This window comes from Ascidiella aspersa, chromosome 4 (assembly GCF_963924565.1).
Source record: "Ascidiella aspersa chromosome 4, kaAscAspe10.2, whole genome shotgun sequence".
NCBI lineage: Eukaryota > Metazoa > Chordata > Ascidiacea > Phlebobranchia > Ascidiidae > Ascidiella > Ascidiella aspersa.
Window position 1 is genome coordinate 14,031,855 of NC_139450.1, and position 27,250 is coordinate 14,059,104.

Consider the following 27,250-nt stretch of genomic DNA (forward strand, 5'->3'; position numbering starts at 1 on the left):
GTCAAGTAGCTACAGTTAAAGTTTTTCTCATATTTATGCTGTAACTTCTATTAATCGTTAAACGAAAGGGGAAAGTACCGTGTTGCGCTGGACGCTAAAAACGAAAGCAACTGATTTTTTTGAAGTTAACTTAATTTTCTATTTAGTTTGATAAACTAATTGGGCGCTGGTCTAGAATCCTACCACAATTATTAAGTCAACGCATAACATTTGGGTTAGTGTGCGAGTTAGCGTTTGGGTTTCGGTAGGTCAAGTATTATTATATTTCAGTATTTAGTTCAATACTTGACCCACCCTAACCCAAAACGCTAACTCAAATAATGTGCGTTGTGGTAGGATTCTAGACCAGCGTTACTAATTGTATCTATCGCAATAATTGAGATAATTAAGATTTTATTCTTTTTCTAGAATAATAACCTTTCAACAAACGTTAATGGTTAAAATGTACGAGATAGGTATACCTAATTTCCAGGTGAACGATGTATTTCAATGATAAAGTGGGCATACCGCACATCATACAAAAAATAGTTTTAATCCAATATGTATTCTGTGGCAGGTTCACTTCCTGGATTTTTGAAGCTATGGATTGTAGGCACTGTTAAAATAATAAATGGACTATCAAGTAATATAGTTGACGTTTGTATGTTAGTGTTTTTTAACAATGGATGCCGATCAATATGATGTACCCCCAAAGGCTAATGTAAGTATTCTTGTATTGTATAAAATCTACAATAATGTATTCAAATATGTAAACCCCAAATTACATTTAGGATGTACTCGAAGCGCTTTTTCGATATGATTTATTGGACAAAGATAGCAATGTGTCTGATCCGCCATCCTTAGTTACAGTAAATTACCTGTGGCAGTTGTTTGAGACTGTTGAACAAAAACTTGAAAGCACCAAAACAGTACAAAGCAAAGAACTAACTGAGGTATGGGTCAACAGTGTTGCACATCTTATTATTTTAAATAAGTTTATAGACAGTCAAGAAATGGATGTAAGACTTTTTTATTTTAGGTTCAAAATTATGTTGATCATGTTAGAACTCTGAGTGAGGAACGAGACAAGTTGACTGCTGAGTTTGAATGTGAAAATGAGAAGCTGAAAAAAGAAATCCAACAACTTCACAAAAAATATGGTTTCTAATGTTTATTGTGTAAAAATATTAAGAAAATATGTAAAACGTAAATATCTTTTTACTTTTTTTAGCAACAGGCACTTAAACTTAACACCAAAACTATGCTTAAAATAGTGCTGGGTTAATTTTTAACAAATATATACATATATTTTAGAAACTTAAGACAATACCCTCTAATTGTTTACATAGTGGAACATTCTTTCAGATAAAACAAACAAGTAGCAGTAGTCCTATATATATTGGTTTACCAATGATGTTCTGCTACAACAGTGTTGGTAAATTTGGGCCAGTATTTACCAAGATTGAAATAAGAATGTAATATAACGTTTTCTAAAAAAACAAGCTCATTTTTGAACTTTCAATTTTGTCATTTGCCTTCATTTTCAATTTTGTTTTGTTAATTGGTAATTGATTCAGTATGAAGTTTATACCATGTAAATTAGGGTTTCCTGAGGTTGTGCATACCAGGCTGGCAGAATCTTGCCAGCCTTCTGGTGACGAGCATTTTTGGGCTAAATTCTTCGGGTTTTTTGTCGCACCCTAAACTTAAATGATGTGTTCGCCTACCTAAGGAATGTATCAACCTTGCCATGTTTAGACAATAAACAAGAGTGTTAACAAGTAAATGGATTAGCAAAAAGTTGCGGCGTAGGCGCCAATTTTTTTGTGACATAAAGCAATACATCAGGGGTGTGCTGAGGTACAGTGGGGACTAGAGGTGCACCATGTCTGCTTTTCTTAGTCTAACACTGTTACATAGATAAGCTGTTTTGGGGTGAACTCATGTGCACACATGTAACTCAAAATTAGATCAAAAATCGAGAAAAAAATTCTTTAAATTGGGACAATTTTTTTTGTTGTTAAACGATATTTATAATCCAAGTTATTAGAAATTGTTTTTTGAAATTAGAGTCACACAGTGAAGTGCAACATACCATAGTATGGATCGTGCCTTTTGGAAACTATATATTCTTGAAAGACACTAGCATAGCAAAAGGAGGCAGGAGTTCGCGCGAAGCGCGAACATTTTTGCGTTTACATAATTAAAACAGCCCAAAATATAGTTTAAGCCTTGGGTGGAGAAGCATGGCTTGGTACTTTCTTGATATGCCGTGGGAATGTCATACCTGTCTATTTAACAGGAATGGCAACTATCATGTTTGCTTTTTTAACTCAATAAAGAAGTACTTGTCAAATCAAAGTAAAACTGCAAATATACAACAGTTCTATTGAAATTTAGTACTTATTAAACTAATAAACAATCTATATGCTTAACACTGGCCTTTCCCTGCTAAACAACGTGCTTCATACTTTCGTAACTTTTTTTCAGAATGGCACAAAAAAATTAATTATTGCCAATTTTAGTGCATAATGTTCCTACATATAAAGCATTGTGAAAATATATTTGTTTCAATATGTGTAAAACAAGCACAGGTTCTTTTTGGAAAATCGATCTTTCAAATAAAATACAAAAAAAACTTAAAAAAAAACTTTTTTTTTGGCGAATTTCTTCGGTTTTCTGTCTGATTCTTCGGCCGTAGTCGCCAAGTTGCCAGCTTTCTGCCATACTGGGGCATACTGCGCATAATTTTATTTTTAATGTAAGCATTTCACTATCACTGACACAAGAACGATCAGTTCCCATACAAAGCAAATTTGATGCATAGTTGTGTGTATGATAAGTTTGTTGTAAAGATAAGACTTGGTTGATAGCGTTACCAAAGTATCCACAAATATGTTAGTTCTATCTGGACATAGAATTTTTTTTTTCAAAAGGCAATACAGACTATTATATGTACTTTATTTTGCTTTATGCTTTAAAACAATTTAGTTATGAGTATTGTCCCAAAATATGATATCCACTACCCAGCGATCTACAATAAGAACACTTAAGGCAGGGGTGTCCAACATGAGGCAGGCATGCCAAATGTGGCGCGCGACATAATAAAAAATGGCATGCAAGCCCCCAAAAATATAGCCATTTGTCAAAAAAGCTAAATTTGTTATACAGCCAATTGTCATTGTTTATTCAAAATACAAAACAATCATATCAATTACCACAACAAACAATTACTTCTAATATTATAACAATGCTATACTGTTTTTTATTTTTTGTATAAAAGCGCTTTTAACTTTAGAAAAAAATAGTTGCTAAAATTTGGCTCGGAAAGAAGTTAAAAGATACCAATTGGCATGTCGGCATGTTGAGTTGGACACCCCTGACTTAAGGTTTTAGCCTAAATATTCTACTTAAAGCAGACAAAATATCCTTCCCCGTAAAGACCGGAATATGTCATACCTTGGCTTACAGTTGGCCTAACTGTGTCAGTGGCACATTATATAATTTAGTGCTGGCTAATCGTTTTTAAATTTCCTTACCTTTTGAAAGTTTAAGTGTTTGCTTACCACCTATTTTCTGAAATATAATTTTATTTATGGATAATATATTTGTGATCAAACAAAAATGCTTAAGAAAATAAATTTGTTTTATTCCCAAGCAAAGTTATTAAACAAAACTTTAAAACAAGCTTTTGTAGAATTGTGAAAATAGTCTAGGCTATTTATTGTCTTGTGTTAAAATATGGGTATGTGTAGAAAGTGAGAAAGATGAAGTTGTTGATATGTGCCAGCAAGAAGGATTGCATGAATTGATTGGTAGTACATTCAGTGAACAAGTGGGTATATAAGCGTAAAACTAATATATTTTACATTTTAAATTCATTATCACATTTTTTATACTATAGTGTGCATGTTATGCTAAAGAGTTTTTTTATATATAATGTGGTGGAAAAACTGTACTTTTTTTGTTGATCAAGATGGCATATTTGCTTGTTGTCCGTGCTACTCTCATGGACAAGGTTGAAGTAATGCAAGATCAGCTTCATGAATCTAACCTTCACAGTTCAAAGCTGTCTGATCAACTTAATGTAAGTATCTTGCCAAAACACCCCTTTATTTCTATCTTAAATACTACTCACTAAAGATTTTTTAATGAGTCTTAGAACCTGTTAGCTATTTACTAGAATAAGTAGATCAGAAAGCATAAGTAGATCAGAAAGCGTGTGTCAAGTGGGTAACATATTTTGTTTCCCATGTATAAACTTTAATTAATTTAAAACAGAATAATATATATAGTTCTGTAACATGACTTTCACATTCAACAGTGTTGTTTAAATTAAAAAAAAGTAACAATGGGTATCTTTTTTCAATTTCATTTAATTAAAAATATTTGGGTAAAAAAGATACTAAAACAATTTTTGTTTATGCCCTACTAACAACAGGAATTTTAAGTATGTTATTTTAAAACAAAAAAGTAATTCTTCTCTTTTAGTTATATCGATTTACCAATATGTAAATTTAAAATGTTTATTTTATTAAATATGGAATTAGAGTATTTTTTTGCTTTGATCTGGAATGGTATATTGTTAAAATAGTTGTTTATCTTTTTTGACACGATTTATATACTGTATTCATGCAAACAATTTGTCTAAAATGTTGTCAGAAACTCATGCTAATTAGTAAGACAGAATTATGTGGAGGGAAAAGTTTTAAACTGTCACTCTGAGTTTACTTGGCATACTACTTGTCAAACAAATAAGCCAAGCTAACTGTTAAAAAAAAATTATTGAAAAAAACAATTATCAGGAAGCTCAATGCAACAAATTTGCCATCTAGCTGTGAATTTACTTTTAAACACCTAGATAAAATTTACAAGTTGTGTAGCAAATTTGGCTCGAATTGCGCTGTTCGCAAAAATAAGTAGGACCAATGTTGTTTGAATGTTGTAACTATCACAATTACCTAAATCCTTTTCAGAGTTTAGTGTCCGAAGACAGTGAGCTCCGTCACCGAATGACCAGCGCAATGTCCGAGATGGGAGGCATGGCTTCGAAACTCACTGAGGCTCTCAAAGAAAGGGACCAACTAAATCAGCAGGTATGTACTTTTAACAAAAATTTAAACGAAAAAAACTGTTAAACGTTTATGTACAAAATGCAGGACGTGGTAAACCCAACAAAATAAAACGCAATTGTATCACGATTACTGTAAAGAAAACACCGGGTTCTTCGGAAAGGCTTCATCGAGCCAGTTGACCTAATCAGGATCATACTACATTAAAATAATAAACATCAGTCAGCCCGTTCCTAGCAACTAACCTAAGTAGTTGGTATAAAAATGTTCAAATATAGGGATTTTTACGATTTCTTTGAATCTTTAATTGCCTTTCCTCGCCCTTGAATTGATTTGTATATTGAAAAGTCGTTGATGAGCTTTATGATTTTGCAAAAGTCTTTGCATTTATTTCAGTCTTTCTTTTTTATCTGGCCTTAACAGTCTTTCCTTTTTATCTCGCGTAATCTTCCTATTTTATCTGGCCTTAACACCACTTCTGACTTGGGAAGTTTCGCAACTCGGCGCCGTTTTTATTCAAAAGGTCGTCGATCTCACGAACGCCTTGAACGGAATCAAGGGCCTCCCGTGCGTGGCCGAGGCCAAGGCCGAAACGGCCACCCACGTGCAGGATATTGAGAGGCTGCAGCGGAGGCACGACCTCGAAACAGAGCGACTGCGCGGCGAGATTCTGAGCGCCCAGGAACAGGAGCAAAGCGGAAGGCTGGAGCTCACCACGCACATCGAAGGTGGGTTGCTTGACTCTGGCCGCGCTTCTTAATTGCGCGTGTATATGATGAGCACATTAGCATTTTTGACTCTTGCGAACATTGTACAAAAAACAAAATAGTTAAATTATATAAAAAGTCGCCTTCCAGATATATATTTTTTATAAAGGTGTCCTTTTAGTAGTTATTTTTGTAAGAAACTTTTCTCACCTGTGATTCCAAAAAAATGCACCTTAAGTTTTTACCGTAGCCAAACAATAAAGCTGCCCATTTAAATCAAGAGAACAATGTTAAATCTACAATGACGCTTGCGCAAACTCAGAGTTTTTTACATTCCAAATCATTTTTGAACGCTGGATGAAGTTGCCATAAAACTTCCAACCTGTCCATTCAACCCTATGTCTCTTTCCGTTCCGTATATATTGACGATGCTTCGATTTGGGCAGAATTGCAAGAGATGAACCGAAACCTCAAGGAAGTGAACCTGAAGTTAAACGACCAGCTGAGTTCCCACTTATCGGCCGAAGTCCATAATCATGAAACGACTGACCATGGCCACGACAGGACTAAGGTGGTTTCTCACTCCAAGAGGATCATCGACGAAATGCAGTAAGTCAATTTATATGTCTTTTTTGAATGGGCCTGGATTTGTGCTTCTTTACGAAGTATTGCGAATACAACTGGAACTGAGACACAAAAGGAAATAAATTTAAATTTTCTATGTTTTTTAAACCAATTTCAAAATACTATTTTTTTTAAAACTAGAACGTCAACAAACTGCATAATTTAATTCAGTTTCAAATTCATTTTATTAGAGTCAAAGGGAAAAAAACTAACTATTTTGCTCTAAATCGTCGTAGTGGCCAACCAAGGGTCACCTGTTATGATGTCATAAGCAAGATACGGCTTGATTTATGTTCAGAAATAAACTTTAGGTAATAAAATATTGCTAAGTTTACCAGCATTACCCCATAATATTGGTTCGCCTTTATGAAGGCACACCTAAATCAGTAGTTTTGATGATCGCATACACGTCTTAGGCATTTCTGCCTTTCAGTCTAAAAGCCGTCATCAAAAAACGCACATTGGCTCATCGGTTTATGGATATTTGTTAACCGAATTTTCCTTGTGAAAATGGGTGCTTAAATTATTTTTCCAACACTGATTTGCTTCGATTAGGTAGCTGTACCTATTAACTTCTATATGTAATTTTAAGTGACTGCTGAATGGTCGAACTGCAAATTGGGTGTAGCCAGATTTGTTGTTGTTTTCTATGAAATAGAAGGAAATTGACCTTTCTATTTCACATGGACATGGTAATTTCATAGTAAACTGAAATTGATACGTGTATTGTACGTAGTTTGTCATATATTGTACAGTATTTGGTATTCTGAGTTTTACCACTGCATATATGAAACGTAATGCAAGTATAAAACAACATATTCACCAAAATTTACCGCAATATTAATGTACGTTTTATTGTAAATCACTTAAATGGGTGTCGCATGTAATTTTATCTAAATTAGTCCCAGTTTTTTTCTACGCTATATTTAGATCAAGACATCGATTAGTTATAATTGTGGGATGTTCTTTTTTCCTAACGCCGTGTAACCCTTCACGCACGATGTACAGGCTTAAAAGGGTTTACACATTTCTACGCTACATTAGGTCTAAGGTTTATTATTCACTTATCGTGACGCCACAAAACGAAAACTTATATAGCTTTGGCGCTGAAGGGATTTCGGCATTTGCATACAATAAAGACTTTGTTGACATCAAGCCAGAAGTCGCTTTGGCCCGTGAGCTTGCACCTTTACCGAATTAGGGCCGAATGTAAAATTGCAGCTTTTTAGTTGTCCCCAGTCGAGTGTAATCCACCTGGCGCGTCACGCAGATTAGGTGGAAGCGTTTAAGGCGAATGGGGTGATGTACTTCATGTGTTTTTAAAGGTTGGTCGCTTGATTTCTTAAGATTTCGTTCGTTTGTTGATGGGTCACGAACATCGCCGCGAAGAGCCCAACCGCAAAAAACCTTTTAGGCGCACGACGTATCTTTTGCATTATATGTGTTCGGCTTGTTTAATAAAAGTCATACTACTTCCAAATATGTCGACTTCCTTAAACTTGTCGGCGTTACGAAGCGTCTACTTTTTAAAGCACTTGATTCAGTGAGCATTTAAAGTAAATTTCCTTACGCCTGTATTATTAAACCCCTACACCAGTGCTTCACAACTTTTCAGCCAGAAGCAAATACTAAAATACGTGGCACGCCATAAAACACGAAATTATAACTTGACATCATACTTAGGACGCTACTCAGAAAACAAATCCATTAATATCAGCTATCTAATGGTAGCATGCATTGAACGTTGCTTTTTTACAGTAGGATATTAATTTGTTTCGTGTTATTTAGCCTTGCGTTTATCACTTAACTGTCTCTTAAGGGAAGCCCTTGCTGACGACGAGGCAAAGGCAGCGGAGCGTGAAGCGCGTCACCGAGACGAATTGCAAAGCCTGCGGAGCAGAATCCAGCAGCTGGAAAACAAGCAGGTAAGACCTTGTCAAATAAACTAATTTTACTGCGTTTCATTCCGCCACTTTTCATTAAGTTTTCCTGCATAACGGCCGCACGTGCGTAAAGCTAATCCCATGTTAATGGCATAAGGCCGCATTGCTTTTTTGTCTAAAGAAAGGTAATATGATGCAATAGGTGGTGAACATTAGAAGGCAAACCGCTGCTAAGTTCCATCCGTATTTTAAAACTTGTGTTTAATCAAGGATTCTTAACGAAAAATTACCTTAAATGGGTCGAACTCTTATCACCGGGTTACTGAGTTTGTTTATAATTTGCATTGCGAATTGTGCTTTTCATCAGCGAACATTTAAATTTTTAACTTTTACTTCGTTTAATTTAAAGCATTTCTTTTTTTTGGATTACCCTGTATGACGATTTGCAGCTTCACTGCGCTGCAGAGTTGTTTCTACTATGCATGGGTATTGCTGTGTATTACACTTAACCTCTCATTGGAGGTGTGCCACAAAGCGACAAATCACCAGCTGTGTTTGAGAGGACACTTGACGTCGTTCTGTCGAGCGTGGTCGAATATTGAAACTCGCTAATCTACTGTGTTTGGTTTAAACGTCAAAACCTGGTTGGTGTATAATTTTTAAAAATGGCATATCTATCAGTAAAGGTTGAAAATAAGGGTGCTCCGGTAGACAATCTAAAAAAAATAATCCTCAAAACATACTTTCTCTTACAATTTCCTTCCAACGACGTTTACGCACATTTGGTACAACTTTTACTTTAGGTAGGTAGCTATACTTGTCAACTTCGATCTTAGCTTGGCGGTAATTTTAAGCGACTGTTTTATGGTCAAGCTGCAAATTGGGTGTAGCCAAATAATAGAAAATTTGACCTTTCTATTGCACGTGGGCATGTAATTTCATAGTAAACTAAATAAGGTACAACTTTTACTCGCGTACGAGGAACCGATTATGAACACACTCCCTAATGTAAAAAAGACATTACCGTGGACACATGCAGGTGTGGGTGGCGTCTATTTAAAACGAAGATAAAGCGTTTGTCTTTAAACTAATTTACCGGCAACCATCAGTCTGTTGTTACAGATAGAAAAGACAAACTCCGATTGAACCGTTCACGCTCTTACTTGACAAAATGCGCCCATGGTCGTTCACTCGTAACGCCACAGTTTTGTAAGCAAGCGGCCTGCGCCGTGTTTGGAAAAATATTGGCCTCACTCTCATCGCAGGCCAACATGTAGATCGATCGTCTCCGCCGCTCGTCGTGCACTTTTTCAAATTTAAGGCGTCGCCGCTGCTATCAATCTTACTTGGAAATTTGTCAGTGGCGTCCTGTGTATTTGCGGCAATGACACGGAATCGCGTCAGTGAAACGCTGAGTAGCGACTAAGTCGGCGTGTTTTGCCTTTCGAACCTGCGCGATTGTTGTTTCAGTCCACGACAAACGATGTTCCTTGCTGCTGTTGGCAAAAGCTGTTTTGTTTTTTCGGCGGCGACACCTGTGCGTGAAAGGACAAATTAACTTACCGACAAACACCCTTTTGAGTTTCCAAGTGGGAGATTTCACGCTGTTTTATGAGAAAAAATATGTTTGAAGGATCGTGCGATAGTTTTCGTACCATTGACTATAACAAATTTTTCAACTTGCGAACCACATTTTTATCCATTAGTTTAATAATAGCCGCCTATAAAGTGGGTTAACGTGTGATGAATTTAAGTGCAAATCTACAATAGGAAGCTGGAGTAGGCTGTTGCGAGGGCCACAACACAGATAATTTGCAAAAACATGGTCATAAATAATACGTATTAAGGAATTTTGATAAATGGCGCTCCTTATGTAACAGACAGACACTGTTCTGATTGTGTTATTTAAATCAGTCACATCGCAACGTAATATCGCAGTCTATTATTGGGTAAGGTATAATTATTTTGTTATTTTCGCGACTTTGGTAGACTTTATTTTAGTAGGAAAATTTACCTATTCCTCGTATAACAGCTAGAGAACCGCGTAATTTTCAGAACACGTTAACTTTTGCATTAAATCTTATATATTTGCCCTCATTATTGTTAGGTATATGTCAATGTCCACTGTGTATTAATTTTTCATGAACGTAGACAAAGGGCCTTATTTTATTTTCACCAGAAGGCTTTACTGCCAGCCGCGGTTACGTAAATGTAAGCGCAGACCGAGCAAGTGAACTGTAGCAGACAAACCCTCACTTTGTTAAGGTGAAATTCCGCACGTTCCTTTGGTATTTCCTCCAGTCACGTCTGCTTCGCTTTCGATAAATTAAACTTTGAGAGATGTAAACTTATTCGTTGTCTCAAACTAAAGGCGTCGGGAAGTGTCATTTGCTCAACGGTTTTGGCCTACCTACTGGTTGAAATACCAACGCAAAATAAGTAATGTTTTTTGCGCTGCTGCTTTTATGCAGTAGTGGCGCGTGGCCCATACAAAGCAATATCACAAACCAGGTGAAAGTTACGATAATATTTAATGTTAACTTATATATTGTGTATTATTTTTATTTTTAATTTTTCTACCAAGGTGCAATAATAAACATTTTAACAACATACGCCTAATTTTTAAGTAATCAGCAGCAGTTTAAGCTTACCGTTGGGTTTATTTGCGGAACGCAGGTCAAACATTTTACTCTGTTGGTCGTTTTTAACAGTCTTACCAATCCTAAACTGAAGTGATATATGTCTTTATTCGTAACTAGGATCGTTTCCTTCGGACGTTGTCAGCGATAACGGCGCAGTATCAATAGAATACCGTTTAGCTGCACCAAAACTATGCAAAAATCACCTTTTTTGCAAGCAATGCATTACCATTAGCAAATACTATAATCTGTCGAATACAATTTGCAGTGAGACCCAGGGGTGGGCAAATATTTTTGACTGGAGCCGCACAAGAAACAGAAAATGTGTTTGAGAGCCGGGACAAAAGAAATAACTAAAAAACATAACTTGAAGTGTGACTTTTTTTAAAAGAAAGCTGTAAATACCCTTGCTTTGACAACCTAGCAAAAGTAGGTTTATGTGAGGGTGTCTTACAAGTGTAACTTATTGACTGAAATAAAAATCGTGCATAAAAAGTTCTGTTGAAAATTGGCGGCACGTCAAAATAACTTGCTTGCTTGCAGGGCCGGCCCGACCCCATCCGCGGTCTGGATCTGCCGTATAAGTCCAGGAAGTATCGCATGCGAGAAGAAAGCAAGTGACCACTATGCGTTGTACCTCTCTCCAAACCGAAACTTAACACTTTCCGGTAATCGGGTCAAAACATAATTCTTTTTGCCTTCTTTAGGTGCCCCCCGACACCAAATCTCTGGCCGAATTAGAGGCCAAGCTCGCGGAGGCCCGACGTCAGTACGAGGCACAGTGCGCCGAGGTGGACCGGCTCCAGGCCCGCTTGGCCGACAGCGAACGGGATAGCGTGCTGCGTGTCGCGGCCGGAAGCGGCTGGAAGGAGCGTCACGACGCACAACTGAAGATCGCCGCGGATTTACAGGATCGCAACGCCGTGTTGGAGAATGAGCTGACCAAGGTATTTTCTTTTACCAATAATATGTTTTTGAACTCCGCAATTACCGACCGCTGTTCAAAGTTGGTCTATAGCTGTATCGCGGGTATTTTTACGACCAGTGTTGAACAGGAAGAGATTATAGGTAATTAATTTTGTAGATGTTAAAGCTGGTAATTCCGTAAATATGACGAAGTTTGAGTTTGATTTTTCATTTTGTGACTTAAATGTACTTTTAAAACCAGTTTCTATAGTCTCTATAGTTATAGTTTGTAAAGCTGCGTTGGAAAGCAAAATATTTCAGTACAATTTTTAAGATTGACCAGTGTTTATATTAAACAAATAATCTAATAACCTACAAAGTGTTATATTAAGGTAACTTAAAAACTTTGACGCATTTACACAAATGTAATTGGGGCCAGCTGAGACCGACGCTATATTCATACTTAAAAGCAAATTTCGCTGTTATTGCTTGGTCGCAGTTGCAGTAGGCGAAAGGCCACCAATTTTCTCGCGAATAGTTCTTACAGCAGCAGTAAAGTATGCCCCTACTCGCCTGGTAATTTCGTTACCTGACTGAGCTGCTATCTATGAAATAGGCGCCTTCGCCCGAGTGTACCTTGGGTAAGTGTTCCACGTCCAAAAAATCTTTGCGCTATGCTGCTTTGATCGCGTATCCAGTTTCGTTAAGTGAATTGGAACAATGTAATTTGTGGTTTGTGCTGTTGTTTAGTGCGGTAGCATACATATTTTGTAAACCACGTCTCTTGTTGTTTGCCACCCAGTACGATTTTGTGTCACGTTGGCCATTTTCTTTTGCGAAGAATTTGTCTTTCTTTTTTTAATTTAAACTAAATTCGATTTATTGATTTTTCACACAGCCATGCCCCTTAAAAAAATTTCTATCTAAAACCTTTTTTTTACGCTTCGCGCTTTGTAGTAAATCCGTTAATATCGAAGGCGCTATGTATAGCATGTTACGCCGCGTTACTAACAAAACTTGTGTATAGTTCAACTTTTAATAAATTACAGCATAAATGCCGATGTTTTTAACAAAATGCGATGCTTTTAATGTGCCTAAGATCATTTCGTTTGAATTAAAAGTTTTGCCAAATTTAAACCCTATAAGTTTTTTCGCACTTCGCGCATTTAGCCAACATTTCAGTTCCATATTTTCTTGCGAGTTCCTTAGAGACTTCGCACGAGTTCGTTAGAGAACATCATGTCTTAATTATTTTATGACGTCACTTTTTGGCTTAAGTTGCTGAAGTCATTTCTGAAAAAAATTCAACTGGTGTAAAAAAAATGAACACTGTCAATGCGGCTGTCACCAGCTGAAAGGTTATGCACCCCTTCGCTAGATGTTATGTATGTTTTTTCAAAGCGTTGCCAAACCATTCTGTTTCGCAGGTTTGGCGTCAGTTGAAGGAGGCCCTCGACAAGTTGAACGCCGCCGAGCGAGAGAAGGGAATGCTGGAGCTCAGGATAAAAGACAGCGAGGACGGGCTGGAGGCGGCCGGATTAAAACGCTCGATGAGCGATGATCGCGAAGAAGTGCAAAGACTTCGCACAAAGGTAACATGCTGCGAAATGAATGAATGTAAAAGTGTGTTACACGTAGACTTTGTTCCAATGCCATTTTATGTCCCAGTCTTAAGACGCGATTTAAACGTTTTTGCCTTCTGAATTTGTGGGGATTTTTAGGTAACTCAAGTTCAAGCGATATTTTACCCGCAATCCAATAGTCCAGTGGCTCTTAACCAGGGTTCAATCGAACCCTTGGGGTTCGACGCAGCTGTTTCAAGGGTTCAGCGAGAACGTCCTCTGAAACATAAATGCTGTTATTTCAAGCTAAATTTGAATTTCTTTATGTGCCAAGGTGTCATGTGACAATATAAATTAAAAGTTTGGCCAATTTAACCTATATAAATGCAAGTTTCAGCTGCTAGGAGGAAGAAACAAATACTGAGCGAAAATTTGGGGCTCGACGAACGCTTGCAAAATAACATAGGGGTTCTTCAGGTTACCAAAGTTTAAGAACCACTGCAATAGTCGAACACGGCAAATAACACATTGCAATTCGTACATGCTTCCAGCAGTGAGGACGATCAAAGCGTTCGAAAAGCTCGCACGCAATGCTAAGTTTTCACATCAAGCTTAACGAGCAGCACGTCTTATTCTATTAGTCAATATTTTTTTATAGTAAATAATCAAAAAAGAAAATTCTTAACGCCCTTTTTCTTTACGTTTTCTCTAGTCTAGAACAGTGTTTCTTAATCAGGTGAATGGTTCACCCCAGGGTGAATAAATTTTTTGCAGGGGTGAACCAACCAAAAGGGATGAATAAGGGTGAACCAACCAAAGGGGATGAATAAGGGTGAACCAACCAAAAGGGATGAATAAGGGTGAACCGTCAGAAATGGATGATAGCTTGCGAGCAGGGCGGAAATTCCGGGTGTTTAACCTGTTCAGTGAACAAATCTAGAGATAGATGTTAGGGTTAACAAAACTTAAAAAGTTAAGAAGCACAGATCTAGAATATTACGAGGTCACTTGTCTCTTCGAGTTTAGGGGATCCGAAATCATGGTTAGTTGTTATTTGCTTCTTCATCAGCGGTTCTCAAACTTTTTCACCTAGAGATTCCTCTTGTTTGCTTGAAATAATGCCCGACCCAATATTATCTGAAAAATAAACCTAAAGATCAAGAGAATTGATTAATTATCATTAAAACTCTTGAAAAATATGCCGGATAAACCAATTTGCCAGTCAATAAATTACAAAGTTTAAACTTCCATTTACTTTAAGAACCACAGCTCTACACTGATCCAAACCGCAAAGAGTAAACCCAAAGTCATGCCAACAAACAGTTCCGCGCAAGACATTTTGTCTTTAGCCCCCAAATGCTCAGCTTTTACCATTTTTACACTAGCTTGCTGAGTTTGAGGAGAAGCTGATGTCTGAAACCACGGGAACATCTGGTAAGCTGGACGTGAGGCTGGCGCAACTGGAAACTGAACTTAAGTTCAGCCAGGATCAACTCGCCGGAGAGACGAGGGCCAGGTGAGAGAATTTGGGGCACAAAATATTGTTATACAGATGGAATTTTGAACGGGTTAAAGCAGGGGTTCCCAACCTTTTTTACGCCGTGGCCACCTCTGAAAATTTTGAGAAATCAATGGCCCCCGCAATTTAGTTAGAATGATAAAATAATAGGAATACAACACAGATAACTTTCATCATACTTCCTTATTTTAGCAGGGGTAGCCAAAATATTAATATTAACAAATTTTGAGGAAAAAAAAGAAAGTAAACTCAAGATCAAGAAGTAGCTTATTGCTGTACTGTACTAGTATTTTTTTATTAAATTTGAATTGATTTCTTTTGTCATAGTGGAGTAGACTTAGATATGATACATTAAAAAATATATTATTTTTCAATGTTTTTCATGGTCCCCTTGAAAAAGGCTGATGGCCCTCAGGCTGGGAACCCATGGGTTAAAGTCTTGAGTAAAACCATTTACGTAATCGCTATATTAAATTCGCAGCCAAGCGTTTTCTATATATGGCAAGTCAGGGTTTAATGCAAGCCATCACTCCGATAATTAAGTCGCTTATTGTTTGCCTTCAAAAAGTTATTTCTTGATATTCCGTTTGGCATGTAATTTCAAATATGCAAGGCCCAAAATATATTCGAGGCGAATAAAGTGTGTGTTGAAGATTCGTCCAATGTAGGTATATAAGAAACGTTTTAGCTGCCCTTATTCCAAAGGAAGAAAGTCATAGTATTAGCTTAATTAAATTAGTGGCGTGGGTGTGTTTTCTTATAATAAGAATAACCAATTGCCACAATTTGTTTATAATCACTTTAACCAGCGTTTGTATAAAACCATTTACTTAATTTTGACAAACAACTCATTAGTAAAAACGAAACAACACAAAAACGTTTGTATTGTGGTAAACGTCAATTTACGTTTTAGGGCATTGTTTAAAATCGCCACTAAATCGCATTTTATAATAGCTGTCGGTAATCATATAGATTAGAACAATCCCCAGTCTGTTAATAGCATGTTACATGGCGACATACTTTGCCATCCAAGATTGCACCTGTGGTGTAATGCTTTAGGTAAACAAGCGGCGCAAGCGGCGCAAGCGGCGCAAGCGGCAACTGTTTGTTCTTATTTTAGCTGATTACTGAATCCTGCGGTTTTATCCTAAAATTGCCGCTCGGGCCTGATTTTTTTGGCAGAAAATATAGGAATAACCTTTTTCGAAACGGTGACACCTTTGAATAACGTTACTGCGCTTAAATCTCGTGTTCTTCTTATAGGCTTTTTCTGTAAAAAAAGTAATGGATGCGTTTGATTTCAAATAGATTGGTTTGATTTCCTAACACACCCGTGGTCATATTTAACTTGTACGTCCTAGTATTTTCAATCCAATTAGTATCAAGCATGCATTTTAATATTACAAAAACACGTGTTGTTATGCTTTCCTCTTTTTTCATCTGTGAGCTCAGTACCCTGATTGGTTGGTGGGTTAAGCTTTAACTGTTTTTTCCCATCATGTGGGTTGATTTTATCATTACACATCAGGTGATTTAATCTTGTAAATCAAAATGAAATTGCTGTCTGGTATTTCGGCGACTATTTCGACGTTCACAATTAAATAACAACGTGAACCTCTCTGTGACTTTAATCTGGGAAACAGCGTCACTGCGTGTCACTTCTGGTCATCCTGTTTACCGTACAAGCTTGTCAACGTTCGGTTAAGACGAATAGTCCCACACAGCAACCCTACGTGTCGTTATGTTGGCCGCTTGTCAGTGCAGGTGCATTCCATGTCGTACTCTTATAAATCTACTCGCGCAAGAATAAAGACGGGTTTCTGGTGAATAGAGGAATTGTTTGCCGCGAGCGCAACGGTAAAACGCCGCGAAATTCCAACTAAAACCATAAGGCGGGCTCTCCGACGTTGCAAACATACTGCTTTAAAGCTACCGATCGCGCATTCATTACGTCTTTAAAATTTCGTTGTAAAGTTTTTTGCCCACAGGTGTTTTCATTTTCTCAACTTTACTTTAAGAGAATGAAAAAAATATATATTAATGTTTGTTACTTTATTTATGTTTTCTATTATAATCTGTAGACTTTCAGAAATTGGTTAAGATCGTAACCAACAGGTGAACATGTAATGCTACATGCCCAAACTAATTTATGGCGTTTCTTTCAATTGAGTGATTGACACTTAAAAGGTTATTTATTTATTCATACGCATATAGCGCATTGTGTGGTGCACCGTAATACGCCGTTTAATTTTGGCGGCGTGCAGACACGCGTGCAATTGTCCTCGGACATGTGGCACCACGTATCTTTATTGTCGGTTTTTCTTGTATTGAAATTGTGACCTACCGAAGAACGGGGCAAACGCTCTAACCGCGCGAGTTTACTAAGGTACTCCAATGCAGCAGCCTATCGACAAGAGTGGCGCGCATCTCATTTGCGATCTGGTAAAACATAAATAAAAAGCAGAGTCCCCCTATTCCTGCCACAGTTTTCCTGAGTGATTACCGCAAGGCCTGTGGGGTATGCTGCTTACCTGCGAGTTTACTGTTTCGGCGTAACCGGTTTTCAGCATGGCAGAGATGTGGCGCTGGCCATAGCAAGTAAAATGCAATAGTATATTATGCAAACTTCACAAAACGCTATTTTTGTTTCCTAAAATGTTATAATGTCCTAGACACACAATGTAATTTAAGTGTAAAAACCGTTTTGAATTACCAAAAAAGGTTTGGACAAAAATAATATTTTCGTTTTTTACTTCAATCTCTGGCGAATTTCCTCCCGGCCGTCAACATACCAATGAAACGTTAATTTCCGTGTATATAGGGATGCTGTCTATTTTCTTGCTTGTTGGTAGAACTCCCGATCGCGTGCAGTATGGTCGAATCACGCCCAATCAAGTTCGCTACGGGTCAATGAATAGATTTCTGTTGAGATCGAAGACGGATCACTGAATTTTAGCGCGTGTGTATTTGCACAAACGCCATCCAAATAAAAGGACAATGGCATAATATACAGATGTGCATTATATGCCATTACCCTGACAAAGGTGTCTTGTATAGGACGTCGAAACGTCGATTGATTATAATAAAACTGCTAGATGAGCAACACTCAGTTATAGAATGACATGTTTGCAACACAACGTTTTTTCCAACCGTTCTGCTCCGCACTTTACCAGGCTCGAGTTGGAGCAGCGTCTGGAGTCGGCCGACCGCGACTTGTACTGTCATAAGGGCTCTGAGGACGAACTGAGGGCCGCCATGTCCGATCTCCAGAAGCGGGCTCTCAACGCTGAGGCTCAAGTACTGCTCATAACTGGGCAGCGGGACCAGCACCAAACCGAGGTAACGTGATTTTCTCGCTTATTAAAAACGCAAAACTGCGCGGGGTCATTCCGTTTTTTGTCGATTCGTATGAGCACATTTGGATATAATGAATGATGGTGATGTACTGTTCTTGTACTTTGGGAACGTTCTTGTGTTTTCTGGGTTTTAAACAAGCAGTGTGAATTAGGCCTTTCAATGTTAGTGTAAAACATTTGTTGTTGTTGCAGATTCAGTCCCGTTTTTGTTTCATCTGACAAAGTATTTCCCCGCGGTAACCGTTATTTGCGAGCAATAGAGATACCACACTTATACCCAGGTTCTTACAACGTACATTTTCACATTGTGAAAACATAAAAGTTCAAACGCTATTGATAAAGTGGTCGCCCGATATATGTAATGTGGAGTTATGTGTGGCGTTTACAGCAAATGCTTGCCAAAAAACATTTTTTGACACTTTTAATGTCAGTTACGTATTTTGGTCAATTTGTGTCGTATACTGGAATTTGAAAAGCATAAAATTTTCGTGAGAATCTTAAATTCTCATTCGGTTAAAGTTTTTTAAACTGTTAAAAGAATCTGCAAACTTAAAACAAAATACCACTGGTTTAACCACCTGCCAATGTCACGCTGTGCAGAAACTCGTCGCCGAACTTTCGAGAAACCAGCTCGAGGACGCCGTCGATCTTCTGCGGGAAAGGATGGACGCGCACGCGGCCCAAACCCGATCCTACGCTGATCGCTACAAGAACCTCAAGTCCAAGCACCGCAGCAAAATCAGGCGGATAAGGTGAGACGGCGATCGATTTGCTACTTTGCAAGGTCAAGGGTATGACTGTCGGTGCAGTATGTTTCATCTATCGAAAGACGTTTTGCTTTTCTATGCAGGGATGAGAAGTCGTGGCCGGATTCGGACTGACGTATTATATTTGGTTGTAATCGAACTCCGACGTGCGATTTTTTTGAGCAAGTCGGTAACCTATAAGGCCACATATTGTAAATCGTATTGAGGTGAAATAGCATAAGGAACATTTTCCGACTATGTTTTGTAGTTGAGTGAGAAATAACCCTATAAGTGCGAATTGTATATCGACCCTATTTTGGTTATGGGTGGAATACTGAGCTATGGAGTAGGGTCGGACTCCGGGAGTTGACCTTGTATTTTACTGACCCAGTTTGGGTCAATTTTACTTAATAAAACTACCAATCTTTGCCTAACTGTTTAACTATTGGTTTACGTAAGGACTGCAATTGATGTGGGGTGTACATTTATCTAGCTCAGCAAATGTATGTGCGAGTGTGGAAGAACGAGGCAATCGATTTCTGTTTAATGCCATGGCTTATTGTGGTTAATACAGCACGTTTGGCTCAAACATATCTAGCTGGGCGCCGCCCTTGTATAGTATTTTGGATTATTTACGGCGAAGATTAATTTATTCTGTAAAAAATCAAACGCTTAATCATTTGTACGAAAATATCCTATCGCTCTTCCCATAGCCTCGTGTTTCTCCCTTCTATTTTCTTACTAGAATGACTCACCTGCAATTACAAAGTCAGCGAATAACTCTCTGTGTACTACGATTGTATTTTTTCATAGTTTACATTTGTTAAGAAGACAATATCGATCGGTCGTCGGAAAGCCAATCGAAACTGGTGAATCACCGACCGTCAAACGCATCTGGCGGGCATTTAGGCGTTTTGATATAATTGGCGCTTATGACCCAAGACCTAGTTTACTTTATCCATTAGTATACGTTATACTAATCCCCGAAAATCGCGAAATTAGCGTAAAAAAGGAACAGGTGATCCGCTACCCTGCTGAAAATGAATTATGTTTTCCTGGAAAATAAAGCGTCTACTTAAGTTCGTAATTCCCACGGTTTGTTCTCCATTGTCCGTGCTGCATTATTTTCTACATGTTTATCTTAAGCACTGGTTCTCAACCTTTTTAGTGTCGTTACTGATGAGTAGTACTTAATGGGTATCTGTTAAACTTTTTTTATATAAAAATATCTAAAAATTTACATTTAAATAAACTTTAAAGGTTGGACAATTAAAAGAATATATTGCTTTTTGTTGTTCAACATTTAAAGATAACACCCCATATCACTTTCAATTTCCCATATAATATACTCCCATATAATTTGTCAAATACCTCCATGATGGTAATTCTCCATATTTAAGATACATTCTTGTAACATGTCATTTTTAATTCAACAGTCGCATTTGGCGTGATGCGCATCAAACTCGAGAGGTATATACTGCGGTGGTGTTAAGGTTCATCAACTGTTGAGATGATGGATTGCACAACCGTGACAGTGGCGGCATTTGGCTCCTTTTTATGTGCAAAGAAGCGAAACTATCGCGTCAAATCCATTCTCGTCATGTCCCGTGTTGACCTTGCAATGTGCTATAGACGCGTTGCGAACTTCCATGCGAGCTGCGGCTTCTTTTTAGCCAGGTTTTTGTGAGTTGATCGCTTTGTTTGTTGCGTTAAAAGGTATTCAGTCCCGGTTTTCACATTCTGTTCGTTCTTGTTCGCACCCCCTCAGAAAAACAAGGAGTCAGTCGGCTTCTTTTTTGAAGAATTGTCTGTAACACATTGTTGCCCTGTAAGGAATTTCGCGCTTGACAACAAACAGCACATTGTTAAAGTCAGGCACCAAACTAAATGTGTTTAAACCAGGTTCTTGTGTACTATCGGAACATGTTAAATTGACATTTCAAAACTGTGTACCTGTACCTTGAAAATATACATTTAAATTTTAATCCTCAAAGTTACCAAAACGTGCAACCGAATTTGATATGGCCATGTAAAAAAATGATTTCAAACTTGTTGAATCCAGACATTGTATCACTCCCTCGTTATGGCCCGAGGGCAAGACGATAAACTTTCGCACATATTAGCGCGAATTTTTTGAGGGAAACCCAAACAATGTTTACCCGAAAATGCGACAGTCTGTCTGCTGTAAGTGACATGTTCGCCAGCCATTGGCGCGGGTTAAAGCTATAGTGGACGGACAGATCACAAATCGGTTCTGCGGTCTGCGAAATTGCTACGCAGTTAACGAGATGGAGAAAACAAACCCACTCGTGCTGTCAAAGCGTTAAATTCTGCGAAAAATCGACAAACTGGAACTTGTTGATTTAAACACATGCCGGCGGTTTAAGCGGCGTAAGACTTTCAAAGCGAAAGAAAAAATCCTGAAAAACAGCGTTTTGCCAAATGCTGTACGTGTTTTAGGTTAACTCAAACCGCGAACCATTCAAATTACTTTCCTGTGCACCGTTATAGAATATCTGTAACAATTTTTTTCACATCCACCTTTTTGCTATTTTCATCATCAGTGTCACATAAATTAGTTTCAAACTTTATGTGATGCACTGCCCTTTTAAACTTTTTTTTTTTATCTTATTGTATCTAAAAGCGTTATTTATTTTTCACTTGTTACGCTTTGAGTTTGCTGTCCGATGCTAACGTGGCACCTTTGTTTCAAGGAGCTATTTGTTTGTAATGTATGGATCACCCGCCTTAGTAAATAGTTAATCTCATGGCACTTCAAGAATGTTGCTAATTCTTAATTTAAACCAAAACCGGGGCGGTCTTGCAAAAAGAGCTTTTACAAGGATACTATTTGTACCAACCACCAAATCTCTTCAACAATGAATAAACCGATAAATTTAACCTGCCAACCGTGAAACTACCCATAATTCTATTAACCGGACGAGCCTAAAATACGTCATTTTGTACTGACAAAATAGCTTTCTCTTCAAACGTCAACGAAAGTTGTCACATGCTTTAAAGATGTAGGCGCCAGAAACTACCAAATAAAAAATAGTCGATACCATACGGATGTACGATACTTCATATTTTATTTCTTCACCGATACCCGATATTATTTTGGTTGATAAGTGTTTCCATCCGATCCGATACCAAAGAACGTGAATACTGTGACAAAATCATCAAAATGATGAAATCAAAACGAGCAGGTGCAATGTTTTCAGACCTTTAGGCCAAAATTTGATGTAGTGTCAAAAAGTTAAGTTGCTTTCGACTGTTGATTTATTTTTTTCGCAAACCATGTCTGAAATGCGATAATAAATTTTGGCTCTGGAACCTGAATATCGGATAAGAAGCGATACTACCGATTAACATCTCGTGTGGGCTCGGGTCCTATTTTATCGGACATTTATAATCAACATACAAACTATGACAAACTTAATGTTTGTAACCAAATATGTCCTCGCCCGTGCAAGTAAATTACGACAGTGACTTTGAATTAAAGCAAATATTCTTAGTTCGAATTGGGAGATTAAAGATGCCGTTTTGGCCAAATGGTCTTGTCTTTACAATTTTACATCTTAAAATTACGTAAAAGAGTTGGGTTTTTTTTGCATACCCTCTTTTTCTCACACTATTCTTTTTACTTTCCAAAACCGGCTTAGCCTATCCATTTTTTTTCATTTAATTCAACCAACTGATTTTGTATAGCTTTTTCCTGAATAAAATCGACCATGCTCTTTTTTAAACGGCCTGTTTATAAAACGACTGACTTTGCTTAAGGTAAAACGAGAGAACATTTTTACATTAACCTTATACTATATGTACCGCTTTCTTCAGGGAGCTATTCTTCCTGGAGCGACGCGCCACCGCCGAGGAGACAGAGAACCTGGAGCGGCGCCTCGCCTCCGCCGAGTCCCAGCTGGAGCGGGAGCTTGAGTGGAAGGAGGAGGCCGCCAGTGACGTCAGGCGCTCGGAGGAGGAGCGGAGGAACGCCATCAACGCGGCCGACGACGCGCTGCGGAAGGTCGAGGAGAGGTCGGCCTGGCGTTTTTACTTGATTTTTATTTACGAAATATGTTTAAAGAAGGAAACTCGTCGGATAATTGTGATTTCGCACTAAATAGACATTTTTTTAATTGGATTTTTTTTAAGCGACATCTTTCGAAGAAGGGTTCTCAACCTGTAGGTAACTTCCCCCGAAAGGGATGATTTGAGATTTTCGTGTGGCAAAATTTAACATTAATATTATTTGTTTTGCTGCTATAACATTAAGATTGTTTTGTTAATCCATAAGCATGTAAGCATTAGGATCTTAAACATCAACCTTCCAACTGTTTAAAATTTAATGTTTGTTTATATGCATGTCATTGCACTATTTTTATGTTGTTTATCCTTTAATTGATTGCCGGTTATGACTTTTAATTTTAAAAGTGGGTAATTTAGGTTTGTTAAGCGGTTTATGCGTGGGTAATCACATCATCCAACCATTATTTCCAAATGCACACATTGCGATCATAAGGGCATTACTAGTGATTCATTGATAGGTCAGGAACCGCGGGGTCATCAACCGATCGAAGTCACAATTTCCGACTCCTCGCCTTCTCGCTAACGTTGGTTAATTTAATCTCAAAGTAGCCCCTGTGCTTAATTCGTCGAACTTTAAGTAGTTAATCCGGTGTTTCTAGTGTTTCACATGTAAGATCACATATCGTTTTTACAGTTTGGACAAGATCAATAACCTGACAAGCGCCAAGCAAGACCTAGGTGCGGAGAACAGCATGCTTCAGGTAAGTAAAAAAAGAAAAGTTACTTAGTAATTTCCAGCGGCAAACAAAAGCCTGGCAAAACCAGCAATACCGCTTCCTGAGAAACCTTATAGTGGCCATGCCCTTTAGTAAAAGTTTCTTTTGCGTTCACTTGACTAATAGGTTTGCGGTTGTCAGGGAAAATAAATATTTTATGGAAGGTTTACTTAGCAAAGACTAATTTGAAGTTGATCTGTTTATCTACCATGTTTGTTTTTGTAACACTTATTGTTGCTTTCCCTATATATGTTTTGTACAAATACAATTTTCGGCGAAATACGACATTTGAAAACAAACAAGGAAACAAATGGCCTGCGGTGAGAGTCGAACTTCCGACCTCCGGAATCTATCAACGGAAATATTTGGATTATTGGTTAGGCAAATAAGCTGCCAGAAATTAATTTGCGTTTCATGCCAAAGATATCGCCAAATTAGAAACCTTATTTATTTTAGGTTAAATGTTAAACACAAATATATCCATATAGGATATAAAATTTGCCCCAAAACCTATACTCTACCTTGAAGATAAAAAACCCTTCTCAATGTAAGAAGATTAAATTTTATAAATGGATAACCGCATGGCCCATACGTTCAAGTTCCTAGGTGACTGGGCATCAGTTAGGCTTTGGCACTTCTGTGTTATTTAGGCAGTTAAGCTATACAATAAATAAACACGCTTTGTAATGCACAGCAAAAAGAGCTGAAACGCTATAGGTTTTCTTGATTCGTAGAAACAACTGGGACTTCTCGAGAAGCAGAAACAAGAGCTTGGAAAACTTGTTGATGCCAACAGGCAACAGCAAAAAGAGGTCTGTGACGTCATTGCAATAATAATCTTACCCAGTCAAACTGACGTATTATAATAAGTTAAGAGTTTTTTTGGTATAATTGCACGGCCGCAGCGTTAAAATACTGCATTTAACTAAACCTGTGAAATAAAGATATACCAAGGGTTTACTGTTGCCCAGTATTTCTTGGAAGGCATGGTTTTGTATCATTTTCCTTAACAATATATTATCGTATGATGTTTTGGTTGCTGTACTATACCTACGTGAAATTCGTGTTTGAACTAAACGAAATTAGCGGCCTCTATAAAGTTTTGTGTATAGTGAGCATAAGCGTATGGGATCGGGCACAACTCGAGAACTAAGGCTTCCTTCACTGCTTTATTGCCACTATTGTTTTAAATCGGTACGAGGCCCAAACCAGATCACTTTTCGGTCGTGAAAGCGCCGCGTTTAATTGCTATCTCGCGCTTTTTGTGTGTTGCTCAGGAACTGAGCACCTTGCTGAGCAGCCTCAGCATGAGCGGCAGCCTTCCTCAGCCTTTCGTGACGAACGCCAACTCCCGCCTTTCAACCTCAATCGACTTCGGCGCGTCATCGCCCGAGAAAGGCGCCTTCGACGCTATGACGTCACCCTACGGTTCGCGCAAGAGCGGAAGTGAAGCCGGCGGAACGCGACTGTCGTCGTCCTACCTGAACCTGAGCAGCTCTGGCGGCTTCCAGCCTGGAGTCGGAAAAGTGATCGATTAAAATTGCGTTTATAAAATCAATTTATTTCAAAGTGCCTATCTGTTAATATCGGATCCGTGGCGTTACCAGAGGCCAAGGTGTATAGCATCGGTACTTGTCCTATACTAGGGTGGTGTCGGTATCGATCAAAATCAATTTATGCATTTCAGCCATCGTTTGCCATCCAACGCAACGTTTTCTTCCTTGAAAGATTTTAAATTGTAAATCAAGAGTGTAAAATGTATTTTGGGCCTGAAACCGGACCACATTGCATATTATACGACACGTTTTATATTTTACCAGTTTGAATATTTTGCCACAGTCATAATATCTTTTGGTATCGTATTGGACAATTCTGTATCACCGTACGATTGAATGCGTATTAGAAGGTTTTGTCGTATTCTTACGTTGCAATAACCTCCTTATGTTACGACTGTGACGACTTTTGTTTAGTTTTTTAAACTTTTCGCTCCGCCCTTACCGGTGTACATCTTATTGTAAGGACACGGCTGCCTCGTTAAGCGCTCGTAAAACACAACACAAGATTTTTAAACAACCAGAATACACCTCTTTTTTTGCATTTCTTGGAAGCAATAAAAGTCACCTGTTTCGCGGCTCTATAACTTAGAGGTTTCTGTATATTTGCACCACGATTTTTTAGGGTCTATGACTATGTTAAACATGTAAATTTAAATCGTTTTGTGACTGACATCTGCTTTGCCTTGCCCGTCTGATGGTGAGTTTTGTGTTTTAGTGATACGTCACTGTGATTACACGTCCTTCCGTTTCCGCTGTGTGCCCTATACCGTCACCACAAAGCCGTTTCATTTCAATGCGTTTTTTAAGTACGTAGCCCCCCTTGTTTTTTACAAGTAACCACTAGAAAACGAACTTTTAACCGATCAAGCAATACCGTGTCTAAATTAATATTTTTTTACCACAACGTTCAAACCCAGTTGTTTACTTTTGTTCACGTCTTAATACCATCTCCGACCAATCTGGACCGAATGCTCGCGAGTTCTTCATGATATCTGTATTCGTAATGCTTTAACGGAAACTTCCAAGTTGGTTTTATTTAGCTTGTGACCCCCTTTTAAGACATAACAGTTTTTGGGTGCTGGATGGACGTTATGATTTTATAGGTTTTCTGCCACACCACATCGTGTTAGTTTTAATTCTGACGTAGGTTTATTGTTTGCCTTTCCGTTGTCGCTCCGCCTCTTCAAAAGATCGTAAAAGCTGTGTGCGTTTTTCTGAAGCCGACGTTGCCGAAGTGTTTTGAGTTCAAACAGTATTCTTCAAGTTGTTCAGCGTGTTTGTTTAAAGATGCAAATCACTGTAAGCCTGTCCGCGCAGTTCGTTTAATTCTTGTGTTATGCGCCCTTGCAAAACAAACCGTAATATTTTATGTCCAAACGCCTTGGCTTTATATTTTGTTTTATAATTTTTGTAAAAAACTGGAATATTTAAACAACTTATTTTCACATGTTACTCATCCGTTGCTTCAACTAAGTGACTTAATGACCCATGTTCACTGTATTGCTGAATATTGTTACAATTTATGACTTTTTATATCAGTTCGTTGAGTGGAAATCTGTAAATTGTACGTGTTTCGTGTTTTTTTATAGTCAGTAATACATTTTGTATGGAGTTTTATGTTGAGAGTGCTTCGCAACTGCATTACTGTGCTCTATTTTAAAAGTTGTGACAATCGGTTCTTAGCAGGTCAGTCGAAAATAGAAAAAACTGCCGGCTCTTTTTATAGCTTCACGGTGGTGACTTAAGCTCGGTCCTACTTCACGCTCGTGATAAAGCGATACTACAACTTCACGGTCGTGATTAAGCGAGACTCCAACTTCACGGTCGTAATTAAGCGAGACTCCGGCACAGACAGTTAGGCGTCAACAAGTCAAGTTGGTTGCTCCACGACAAGGGTCG

The 27,250-nt window shown here is 38.1% G+C and overlaps 1 protein-coding gene across 1 annotated transcript; it reads left to right on the plus strand.

Moving 5' to 3' along the window:
* Positions 1-580: 580 nt before the first annotated feature.
* Positions 581-26,962, plus strand: LOC146148049 (uncharacterized). The gene is made up of 18 exons (XM_083387006.1): positions 581-700; positions 771-932; positions 1,019-1,139; positions 3,735-3,814; positions 3,956-4,066; positions 4,956-5,075; positions 5,575-5,779; positions 6,205-6,367; positions 8,202-8,307; positions 11,612-11,851; positions 13,238-13,402; positions 14,758-14,888; positions 18,065-18,230; positions 18,848-18,999; positions 22,831-23,028; positions 23,714-23,780; positions 24,530-24,607; positions 25,073-26,962. Exons 1-18 carry the CDS (start codon positions 662-664, stop codon positions 25,331-25,333), a joined length of 2,565 nt encoding a protein of 854 aa, XP_083243132.1. The 5' UTR covers positions 581-661; the 3' UTR covers positions 25,334-26,962.
* Positions 26,963-27,250: the final 288 nt, after the last annotated feature.

What these genes read in the sequence shown, in the direction of transcription:
- LOC146148049 (XM_083387006.1), top strand. Translation starts at nt 662, where the DNA reads ATGGATGCCGATCAATATGATGTACCCCCAAAGGCTAAT. An exon ending in GCCGGAGAGACGAGGGCCAG is followed by an intron (nt 14,889 to 18,064) that starts GTGAGAGAATTT and finishes GCACTTTACCAG; the next exon opens with GCTCGAGTTGGAGCAGCGTC. An exon ending in AGCAAAATCAGGCGGATAAG is followed by an intron (nt 19,000 to 22,830) that starts GTGAGACGGCGA and finishes CGCTTTCTTCAG; the next exon opens with GGAGCTATTCTTCCTGGAGC.